Source organism: Mandrillus leucophaeus, unplaced genomic scaffold, assembly GCF_000951045.1.
Source record: "Mandrillus leucophaeus isolate KB7577 unplaced genomic scaffold, Mleu.le_1.0 Scaffold221, whole genome shotgun sequence".
NCBI lineage: Eukaryota > Metazoa > Chordata > Mammalia > Primates > Cercopithecidae > Mandrillus > Mandrillus leucophaeus.
This window is the reverse complement of record NW_012102266.1, coordinates 574,585-587,155: the sequence shown is the minus strand read 5'-3', so window position 1 is coordinate 587,155 and position 12,571 is coordinate 574,585. Positions and strand designations below refer to the sequence as shown.

At 33.2% G+C, this 12,571-nt stretch overlaps 1 protein-coding gene across 1 annotated transcript in view; it reads left to right on the top strand.

Moving 5' to 3' along the window:
- Positions 1 to 12,342, top strand: part of ADAMTS19 (ADAM metallopeptidase with thrombospondin type 1 motif, 19) — a 293,732-nt gene extending 281,390 nt beyond the window's left edge. Inside the window, exons 23-24 of the mRNA XM_011981215.1 lie at positions 8,573 to 8,750; positions 10,734 to 12,342. Of these exons, the coding sequence (XP_011836605.1) occupies positions 8,573 to 8,750; positions 10,734 to 10,885 (330 nt within the window). The 3' untranslated portion in view covers positions 10,886 to 12,342. The remainder of the gene's footprint in view (positions 1 to 8,572; positions 8,751 to 10,733) is intronic.
- Positions 12,343 to 12,571: the final 229 nt, after the last annotated feature.

The following is a 12,571-nucleotide window of genomic DNA, read 5'->3' as shown; positions in this document are numbered from 1 at the left end:
ATGGAGTTGATTCATGAGGTGCTTTGTTTCAAAGGTCTTTTGGGTCAATATTAAACTCTTTGGGGAACAGAATATCTATCAGACAATACAAGACTCTCTTTTTAAAATACTCTAGTCAGAAAATTTTCCTTGTAAAAGAAATTTCAATAGCAAGTTATCTGGTAAACTCTGTATTTCTTTCCCATTTGCTGGCAAATTGATGTTGACATTTTAGCATTTTGGTTTTTAGTGGAACTCTATAGTGTGTCTTGTTTCAAATATACATTAAATTACTTGATACACATGTGAAGAGCAAGATGTAGCATTTATTAGAAAGAAGGACTGAAAGAAGGGAGAAGGGAAGGAAGGGGTGAGAGAGCACGCCATGGAATCTGAAGAAACACCTACCTAAAGGTCCACTCTACTCATTTGCCCTTGTTATTAAATGTTTTAGAATATCATAGCACACAAATGTATGAATAAAACTATATAGTGCAGATAGTAGAAATAACATTATATCTGGAATCAAAAGACTTGCATTTGAGGTTTGTCTCTCCTTATGGGGCATGTCTTTCTATCATCTCCTTGAGTCCTACCCTGATTTTCCCATTTGAATTACAAAACCCCTTATCCCAAACGTTTCTCATCCTCTCTCTCAGCTTTAATTTTTTCCATAGTACCTGTTAACATGTATATTTTAGTGTACTTTCCTCCTTTTTTTTTTTGCTCTTACCCTCTCCCCCATTAAGATGTAAGCTCCTGGGGGCCCTGTTCTTGTCTGTTTTGCTTACTATTACATCCCAGTCTCCAGAGGTGGCACATTGGCTCAGTAAATATTTGTTGAATGACTAATTGAAATACATGCCTCACACTTTCTATTAGCAATGTTGTTAGGGTTATGAGAAAGACAACCGAGATATTCTATGTAAAAGCATATTAGAGGCATGGAATATAATAGGTGTTTCATATGTCTGTTCATTTGTGTTTATTGTCTAATACATGATCTGTCAGTAGGTTGTCTGTAGATAAGGTGACTAGATGTTTTAGTTTATCCAGGACTGTCCCAGTATGCCTAGAGTCTGGGAAAAGTTATTACCAGCAACTTATGTCACAAATGTCCTGATATGGATAATAAATTATATGATCACCCTATCTAAAGATGAATCATGCATGTGAATTGTCCTTAGAACAAAAGTTTACCTCATACCACATAACCTGAGTTATACTAAAAATTAAACAAAAAAGCTTTCAAAATTCATTAATTTTTAATTTAACAGTAAAGTAGGAGGATAATAGTTTAACATGGCAGCATGTGGAAAAGGGAAATATTTCTGTTTTAACATAAAAGGAATATTAGCAATTTTCTAGTATTAAATAGTGCTTAAGCATTCAAATGCTGAATTCAGTATTTTTTAAGTTAAAACTCTAATTCCAGCACTTCTTGCCTGTAAAACCATAGGCAATTTGTGAATTTATGTGAGCATCTACTTTCTTGTCTGTTTAAAAGGGATAATAGTATTCATGGCCTTCATTAAAATAAATGAAGATATTAAATTAAAGTAAATATAAGCTTTAACACAGTGCCTGGCATATAATAAATATTACATAAGTGCTAGCTTCTTCCTGTTCGTATTGAATGGAGGAAAAACTTTCAGAAGTAGTACGTCAGAGACTTTGGAACCAGAGAGACTCACTCTTGAATAGGACCTGGTAAAATAAGGCTGAGACCTACTGGACTGCATTCCCAGGAGGTTAAGGCATTCTAAGTCATGGGATGAGATGGGAGGTGGGCACAAGACACTAGTCACAAAGACCTTGCTGATAAAACAGGTTGCAGTAAAGAAGCTGGCCAAAACCCACCAAAACCAAGATGGTGATTAAAGTGACTTCTGGTCCTCCTCGCTGCTCATTATACACTAATTATAATGCAGTAGCATGCTAAAACACACTCCCACCAGCACCATGACAGTTTACAAATGCCATGGCAACATCAGAAAGTTACCCTATGTGGTCTAAAAAGGGGAAGAACCCACAGTTCTTTGAATTGCCCACCCCTGTCCCAGAAAATTCATGAATAATCCACCTTTTGTTTAGCATATAATCAAGAAATAACTATAAGCATACTAAGTTGAGCAGCCCATGCCGCTGCTCTGCCTATGGAGTAGCCCTTCTTGTATTCCTTTATCTTCTTAATAAACTTGCTTTCACTTTACTCTAAGGACTCACCCTGAATTCTGTCTTGTGAGAGGTCCAGAAACCCCTCTCTTGGGGTCTGGATCGGGGGCCCTTTTCCATAACAGTACTATTGGTTTCCTTTGATCACAAAGCAACGAAGTGGCTTTGTAGTGTAACTGATTGTTTAAATATTACATAACTGGCTAAAAGTAGATGAAATTACACCAGCTTCCATAGTGGTAGTAATCTACTTCTAACTCCATCGATTTTATGTCATTGTGTTTTGTTAATAAATGTTATTGAATAAAATACCAGATCCATAGTAAATGATCTCTGGTGTTTTTATTTTTTACACAAGACCATGAACATAATGAGTGGTCAGTAAATATTTGAAAACAAAAGTAAATGATGTAGTATTCTGAGACATTCAAGCAGATTATAATTTTAAGACTATGTTAGACAGGACTTCTATTTGCAGAAAGCAAAAGACTTGCCACAACTGTGAGCTGGCAAAGTGGATAATTAGTTAATGAGTTTAGAATCTTTACTCTTATGTGGCTTCACCACTTAGAAATTTTCACCACTTAGATGATAGCAACTTTTAATAATAAATCTTTGGAATTTTACTTTGATAGTAATTTAGACCTGAAACTGCAGCTGTCATCTACTACAATGCCTTGTCTAACAAAAAGGAAAAATAAGTTTCAGGTAAATTATTTGCTAGAGGCAAATAATTAGCAGCCAGGTCTCCTAATTTTGAAGTCAGAATTATTTTGGCTTTTTCTTTAATGTTGGTGTGTTTTTAATCACAGTGACATTATTTGAGAAGATATTTGATTATTTAATATTGTCTTCTATAATAAAAATAATAGTTCAGAAGATACCTTGGGATTTCAATTGTTCTATTTCAAATAACTATTCATTTTCCATACATTTGTAATAAAAGTTTTACCAAATTATATTTTATAAAGAAAATACTAGTAAGAACTTGATATCGTATTATTAAAATATTCTAATGAAAATTAGATTCTAAAGCTAAAAGATTATTTATTTTAATAATAAAGCAAATCTATTAGTTATTAGTTTCAAAAGCAGAAAATTACACTGTTTTAGTTTAATGAATTACAGAACTTTCATTATTTCTTGGACAATATTTTTATTTCCAGATTATGCCTAAATAGTTACAAAACATAATTTGCCTATAAAATGCAGCTAACATCTTTTTTTAGTTCCCAAATTTTTGTCAAAGGTGCTGTGTTCAGCCATTATCTGCTAAGATTATGAATTCTGAGTTATCATGTGTCTACTATTATTTTATGTCATTTTCAATAATACTGAAAAACGATGTGTTATTTTGCTTTGCTCATATCCTTTGGAGTTGATTATATAAGATTGACTAAAAGTGTCAGGAATAGTCTCTGACTAATTATGGGCCTCTTTGAAATATTGAGAACCTTCTTTATCACATCAGAGTGATTTCATCTTTCTAAGGCTTCTATTGTTCTTTTGGTTTCTCAAATATTGTGATTTTTTTCAAGATTTACAGAACTTTTAGGAATAGATACTAGAACAGCATTTTGTTCTATGTAATATTAATCCCTTAAAAGTTTTAGTTAAACTGTATTTCATTGTCCTGAAAATACTTTTCTAAGCATGTCTTTATTTATATGGTTATATCCATTGTATAGAGTGGTATTGAGATTAAGGCTTTTAAAGGAGAAAGACCATGTCAAAGAGTCCTCCTATAATAGCTGGAAATTATAATAAAGCTTACACTGAACTGGAAATATTCAGATCATGTAGAAGTTTAAGAGAAAAAGTCAGGTTTAAAGGACATGACATCATAGTTTGTTGTTCTTTGATCTGCTATTTGCAGAAAGCTAAGAATTTATCAGATAGAAAGATAATATTTTGTGGAAATATATACAGAGTAAAACTTAGAAAGCTAAGTTATCTATAGATTCATGTTAATGACATGCACATCAAATTCCATTATTCTGCAGTAAACTATTGTCATACCAGAAATATAGGCTTCATTATTGAACATGACATACGAACAACTCTAGCATAATTTACCATGCAGCTGAGGCGACAAACTAGATGAATTATATGGTACTACTTACAGATAAGAAGCAATATAAAGGGTCTATGCTAAATACAGAACATGTACTTTTAGCCAGTAATTTCCAAACTCAGACTGCACAGCATAATCACCTAAATACTTTTACTAAAAATGCAGATTCCCAGATCTCACATGAATTTATTGACTAAGAAATTCTATGTCTTAAAATCCATCATTGTCTTTAAAGAAAAATCTCTCCTATGATTCTGAAGTGTAGACTCAACATATGAATATATGGTTTAATTTATAAATATTGCATAAATATGCATAGGTAGTTGGGATAATGTGGAAGCTTTCATGGAGATGCTGGATTTGAGATAGTTTTGGTTTTTTTGTTGTCGTTTTGTTTTGTTTTTAGTTTTGTTTTGTTTTGTTTGAGATAGAGTCTCACTCGTTCACCCGGGCTGGAATGCAGTGGCATGATCTTGGCTCACTGCAACCTCCGCCTCTTGGATTCAAGCAATTCTGTCTCATCCTCCCCAGTAGCTAGAATTACAGGCCTGCAGCACCACACCTACTTAATTTTTGTATTTTTAGTAGAGATGGGGTTTTTCCATATTGGACAGGCTGGTCTAGAACTCCTGGCCTCAAGTGACTGCCCGCCTCGGCCTCCCAAAGTGCTGGAATTACACGTGTGAGCCACCACACCCAGTCTGAGATACAGTTTTGTAAAACGGCATGGCATTTAGGAAAGGAGTATTATTCTGAGCACAGTTGTAGAGGTAGAAATAGAAATTGCATGGAAATAATTAGTTTATAAAATAACAAATTATTTTTAATAGGGTGGAGTTGAATATAAAGTTAAAGAGGTAAATACATGCCAGCCTGGATATAGCAAGATACTGGGCTTTATCTTTCAGGCAATGGTAAACTCAGTAACCAAAGATTTTTGTCCAAGGAGCATATATATGTAAATAAATTTTGAAAGAATGCATTTTCAATTAATATGTGACATTCATTGGCAGGCTGAGGACTAAAAACAAATCAAACAATAGTACATTAGATTTGAGGTAATGAGGATTTGTGCAGAATGCTTCCTTTGCTAAGGAAAATAAGAAAAGAGATGAGCCCAAGGATGATCATAAAGGAAGAACTGATAACAAACAGAATGCAATACTAATAGTAACTTAGGAAAATACAAAGGAAAAAAAGTATTAAAAATGGTATGTCTGTATATTTGAAAGATGACAATCAAAATATTTATCAATTTGTAATCAGAACAGAATACACCAAGATAATTTATTTAAATAATTATAATTGTATTAATAAACCCTTTAAGCAAAATATTGCTACATATTTTTACACAGAAAATAATATGGCTAGTAAATAAATCATTATTTTCAGAAACACAAGCACATTTCCCCTCTTACATATAGTTTTGATACCATAAAATAATGGTGTTTTCTCAGACAAACTAGCATGAGACTATTTGTGTCAAAAAACAAATTTAGTGATATATGTATAAAACCAAGAGATTTCCCTAGTAAAAGACTGTTACACATCAAATATGTTCTTTACAAAATATTTTACGAATGAAAATAACATTTAGTTGAAATGCAAGAAATCGGTTAAAAGTGCACTTGATTAATAAAAGCCATATATGACATACCCACGGCCAACATCATACTGAATGGGAAAAAGCTGAATGCATTTCCCCAAAACTGGAACAATATAAGGTTACCTACTCACCACCTCTCAGCATAGTACTAGAAGTCCTAGCCAGAGCAATCAGGCAAGAGAAAGAAATAAAACATCCAAATTTTAAAAGGGGAAGTCAAATTATCTGTGTTTGCTGATAATAAGATTGTATACCTAGCAAACTCTAAAAGACTCCTTCAAAAGACTCCTAGACTTGATAAATGGCATCAGTGAAGTTTCAAGATGCAAAATCAAAGTAGAAGCATGTCTATACACCAATAACATTCAAACTGAGAATGAAATCAAGAAGACTGTCCCATTTACAATAACCACACACACAAAAGAATTACTTAGGAAAACATTTAACTAAGAAGGTGAAAGACCTCTGCAAGGAGAACTGCAAAATACTGATGAAATAAATAAATGACACAAACAAAAGGAAGAACATCCCATGCTCATGGATTATAAGAATCAATATCATTAAAATGACCATACTACCCAAAGCAATCTAGAGATTCAGCACAAATCCTATCAAATTATCAGTGTCATTTTTCACAGAATTAGGAAAAAAATGCTGAAATTCATATAGAATCCTAAAATAGCCTGAATAGCCGAAGCAATCCTAAGTGAAAAACAAAGCTGGAGCCATCACATTACCCGACTTTATGCTACAAGGCTATAGTAACCAAAATAGCATAGTACTGGCACAAATATAGATACACAGATCAAGGGCACAGAAAAAAGAACTCAGAAACAAAACCACATACCTATAACCAACTGATCTTCAACAGAGTCAACAAAAAAATGCAATGAGGAAAGGACAACCCTATTTAATAAATGATGCTGGAAAAATTGGATAGCCATATGCAGAGCAATGAAATTGGACCCCTATTGCTCACCAGATACAAAAATTTACTCAAGGTGGATTAAAGACTTGAACATAAGACCTGAAACTTAAAATCCTAGAAGAAAACCAAAGAAAATGCTTTTGGACATTGGCATAAGCAAGGAGTTTATGAGTAAGACCTTAAAAGCAAATGCAACAAAAACGAAGACACAAATGGGACTTAATTAAACGAAAGAGCTTCTGCACAGCAAAAGAAATAATCAAGAATATACAGAAAACTAACTGAATAGGAGAAAATATTTTCAACCTATGCATCTGACAAGGACTAATACTCAGAATCTGCAAGAGACAACTCAACAAACAAAAAACAAGTAGCCCCATTAAAATATTGGCAAAGGACATGAACACACATTCCTCAGAAGAAACACACAGGCAGCTCACAAACATATAAAAAAATGCTCAACATCATTAATCATCCAAGAAATGCAAATTAAAACCAAAATGAGATACCATCTCATACCAGTCAGCATGGCTACTATTAAAAAGACAAAAAAGAACAGATGTTGGTGAGGATGCAGAGAAAAGGGAATACTTATCCATTATTGGTGAAAATGTAAATAAATACAACCACTATAGAAAACAGTACGGAAGGTTCTCAAAGACCTAAAAATAGAACTACCATTTGACTCAGCAGTCCCGCCATTGAGTATCTATGCAAAGGAAACAAGTCCTTGTATCAAAAAGACACGTGTAGTCATATGTTTATCACAGCACTATTCATATTAGCAAAGTTATGAAATCAATCAATGTGTTTGATAACTGGATAAAGCAGGTGTGTGTGTGTGTGTGTGTGTGTAATAATATGCAGCCAAAAAAGAATGAAATTATGTCTTTTACAGCAATGTGAATGGAGCTGGAGGCCATTATCCTAAGTGAAATAACTCAGAAACAGAAAATCAAATATTTCATGTTCTCACTTGTAAGTGGGCCCACATGGACATAGAGAGAGAGAGAGATAATAGACACTGAGGTCTCCAAAAGCAGAGAGAGTTGAATATTTACATATTGGGTACAATGTTCACTATCTGGCTGATGAGTATACTAGAAGCCCAAACCTTACCATTTTGCTATATATCCATCCCCCGAATCTATAAAAATAAAAAAGTTTAAATGATAAAAATAAAAAAGAGAAAAAAAGTACCTTTTACCTGGGAAATTCAGATTATCAAACATTTTTATTAGCATAATTCTACCATCACCTAATCTACCAAGAAAAAGCAATTACTTTAATAACGTATCTAGCTAAGACATCTTGATATTATTTATAAACATTTTAAGGCCAGAAAAAATAAGGCAGATGAGCATATTTAAAGACTGTAACAAGGATCCAGCTCTAAAAGTAGACATGTGCTAACTTCTGAACGTCAATTATTAAATTAAGTAATCATGAATCAATTATTTGTTTGCAAACCATGTATTAGACCTTTGAAAGCTGTCTGCTCAAGCATTATTGATGTCATTCACTCTCTTTCTCTTCAAGTCATACTGTACCCTTTCCTTTAACCTTCTTTACTCTCATGTCCTTTTCATTACCCAAAACTCTGTCTTAGTATCAGCCAGAGGTTTTCAACAGCATTGTGCCCAATTTATGAGCATCAGTGTTTCTGACCCATGTTTTGCCTTGACTGTCGATGCTGCAGCTCATGTTTAATTTTACGAAACATTTCGAGAAGGTTGCCACGTCCTAGAAAATAATAACAGCAAAAAATAAAAATAAAAAAGAACCTTAACAAATCTTGTATTTCTCCTAGTGCTCAATTACCTGTGGCAAAGGAATGCAGTCCCGTGTTATCCAATGCATGCATAAGATCACAGGAAGACATGGAAATGAATGTTTTTCCTCAGAAAAACCTGCAGCATACAGGCCATGCCACCTTCAACCCTGCAATGAGAAAATTAATGTAAATACCATAACATCACCCAGACTGGGTAAGCAGACAAAACAAAAAAGATGTTTTTGAGAAACATAGAAATGCTTATGGCTTCTTGTATTTTGTACATTACTTTAAACCTTGATAGTTGTAAACCTATACTGATTATTTTGGTTTGGACTAAATTGGATCCATTTAAATATGATTTTGTCCAAATGGTCAGGTGAGTAAAAAAAAAGTCCTAAAAACTTAAACCGCTTTCATTCCCAAAGTTGTCCAATCAGAGCCAGATCCAGGAAATAATAATGCCACACCACCCCAGGTCTTTTTGTAACCAAAACTCAGATCAATCCCATGGCAGAACTATCAATTAAGTTAATATCCGCAGAAAGATGAGATTGTAGTATAAGCCTTAGATTTCTCCATGATTTATAGCCTTCCTTGTTATCTGGGTACAAATTATTCTTTGGAGGGACATAGACTAAAAACTGTCTTTCAAGAAGAATGGGTGCATGGATCTACACCATTAAACAAGAAGTTCTATTTTCTTTTTAAGTTTTGAGAATATGATACTAAATAAAAAAACAAATTCTAGTAGTACTGACTATATTGATGTTTACATTGTTTTATGTTACAAAATACCTTCATATATTTCCTCAATTTCTGTTATTTAATCTAAACCATAATCGAGAATTAGAGTATATATTTTAAGTAGATAGAGCCTACACTTGCATAACAAATACTAATGAATGATTTAGCATTTATATCTGTGACTTAGTAGCTTTTAACAGCACTCCTGCCTGATTGTCAGTGGGTTAATTTATGTTTAATACCTTTGGTTTTAACCTGTGCATATAATCTCCAGGGGAACAATTTGAATCATACAAAATAATATTACCAAAATGTAAGAAGATAAATTGTCATATGTATTTTTCCAGGCATAAGATTCAGTCAAATGAGAAAACTTGGTTTCTTCATGGAAATACAAAAATTCTCTTTTGGGGGCCAAATAATTAACTAACATTTCTAAGAAATAATCAGTTCAAGGTGAATAACACTGATTAAGACAAAAAGTTAAGCAACTCTAGAGCAGATGTACTCAATACATTTATTCAATAGCAATATAATTCCTTTCTCCAACAATTACTTTACAGTATATTTCCTTTCTCCAACAAGTCCTTGAAATATTATGTGGCAGAAAATAATGGATTAAAAGAAAATTTTATTAAAATTGCATTTTCTCTATTTATTATTCCTTGAAGGTGTACCCCAAAATACAGAAGCACAATGGTTAGGAAAATCTAAGGTCTTTAAAAATGGAATAATTATGTTAGAATACAATTCATTCCCATATGCAAAAGAAATAATTGTAGCAGGAGTGACTTTCATTATGCATTCCAGAACACACTATTGTTTTACAAAAAGGGAGGCCAAGTCTACATGACCAAATATTCTATACCAAGTTCTCATTTCAAACACTTCAACTATTGCTATAAATCTCAGTCACTTGTGATGATGTGCGTTGATTTTTATAGAACCCTGAAATCACAGCTCCAGATAATCCATTTAGATGTGACTGTTGTCTGGGGAAACTAGGAATATGAAATAACTGTGAGCATATTTTTGCTTTGCTGTTTCCTTGTAATTTCAACCTCAATAATAGTAGTTATTAATTTGTATTCCCATAAAGGTAGATATATTGAGCACATTTATTTTTCTTTTTAATTTTCTCTACTAAAATTCAAAAGAAGCTTAAATGAAAGCTATGAAACTGAAGCTTAAAAGTACAACACATTGAACCTGGGAATTATATCTTTAATAAGCCTAAAAACATTTATAAGTAAAAATATTATTCATTCTTTACTTTTTAATCATAGGAGGTGTGTGTGTGTATATCTCTTTGTTGCTTAAATTCCAGAAGGTAATATAAATGAATCAAAGAGAGTGTACAAAATCTGCCCCCATTTAAACGCTTGAAGTTTGTTTTTACTGACATATATGATATCTGCATGGGCTGAATTCACTATGTTCTATTTCACAGCTGCTCTGACTTTCAAGTGCCTGGGAGATCAGTGGCCAGTGTACTGCCGAGTGATCCGTGAAAAGAACCTATGTCAGGACATGCGGTGGTATCAGCGCTGCTGTGAAACATGCAGGGACTTCTATGCCCAAAAGCTGCAGCAGAAGAGTTGACCTCTAGCAGGCTGGCTGGATCACAGCTCGTTGCAATTACATTATTTATAAACACACACACTAGCATGTTTTTCAGACCAAATATTATCAGATTACATATAATTTAATCAAATTAATTTATTTTTTTGCCTGCCAAACATCTAATGTGGTGCTTGTTTTGGTTACACAAACATTTTGATTTCTACTATATGGCTTCATAAATAATTTTATATGAATGAATTAGTTGGATCCAGTAATATAATGAAAAGAAAAAGGAAAAAAAATAGATCATTATACCTAAAACAATGTTTTGTTGTTTTGTTAGGGCTATCCCTAAGGTGCTCCTCTCTCCCCACCAATAACATTGAATTATCCAGAATGTATACTGACTTAGCATAATAGTTCAGGTATATATGAAGAGAAACTATTTTTGTTTTTTGGTGTCCTGCTGCAGAATTAGCCCATTTTCTGTTATCTGCAGGAGATGTGTAAACATAATGAACCTCATGGTGTTGAACAGGTTTTTAGAGAATGTATTATGAATTTGGTTGAGATTTATAGACATCCATAGGAAAAATTCTGCTGTAATTATAACCTTATTTTGATATGGAAAGGAAAAGTCAAAATAGAGACTTTGATCATGTTCATGAACATGTACTTGAACACAAGTATTGTAACAATGAAACACTGTAATGATTTACACTGAATCACAATTGCACTGTTGATATAGTGTAGAGAAATCGTTAGAAATGGTAACATCTTACAAAAATGTGTATTATTTTAACATGTTATCACTAGATTTTAGCTTTTTAAAAAATATTTTTAACAAAGAAAACATTGATCCACCCATTTCCCGGTATCTTTTTAGCAGATTTATTAGAGTATAGTATTTAGCCTCACGAATCATAATTAGAAAATTTACTAATATTTCTCAGCCTTTTCCCTAGGAACAAGGAAAAACAGAAAGCATATAATACTGTGGTAGTTTCATTGTGTTTTTCTTCCTTTTAAAAATTAAAAAGTTTTACAGTTATGTGAAACGTTCAAAAGCCAGCTTAAAATTTTTCTTGTGAGAAAATATTGTACATGATTCACATGATTTCTTAGATTTTTTCAATAAAATATGTAAAACTTGCCATTGAGAGACAATTCTTCATAGACTTGTCACATATCCGCATGTCTGACCGACAAAGGTACTGTCTACTTTTGTTCTGGAGTATCTTCTAGAGGATGTTTGTATAGTGAACTGCCTTGGAGGATAGTATCTCTCTTGGGAGCAAAGGGCAAACATGCTTCTCATTATAAAAGTTTCAGGTTCCCTAAAATTGGGGTTTCTTTACTATAAGACAATCCAATGCATGTGCTGACGTCGCCTGGCTCTCTTCATGTCACCCTATGAGAAATGGGACTCAAGGAGCCAGTACAGGAAAAGCGGATTCCCTGGCTACTATTGCTGTGAGTAACGAAGTCGTTTGTCTCTAATGCAGGAGTCTCATGTCTTCTGCCCTGAAATCATAATAGGCTAACTTGATAAGTTGCAAGTAGGGTAAAACCTCAAAAGCTTCACAGTTCTTTACATTTCTCTCATTAATATTTTTCACCCTGATTTTAATAAATGTGTTTTAATATCAAGGTCATATTTTTTCCTAGATTGACCCTTCCTATGTAAATCCTTTAATTTAATTGCTGAGATATAGGGTTAACCAA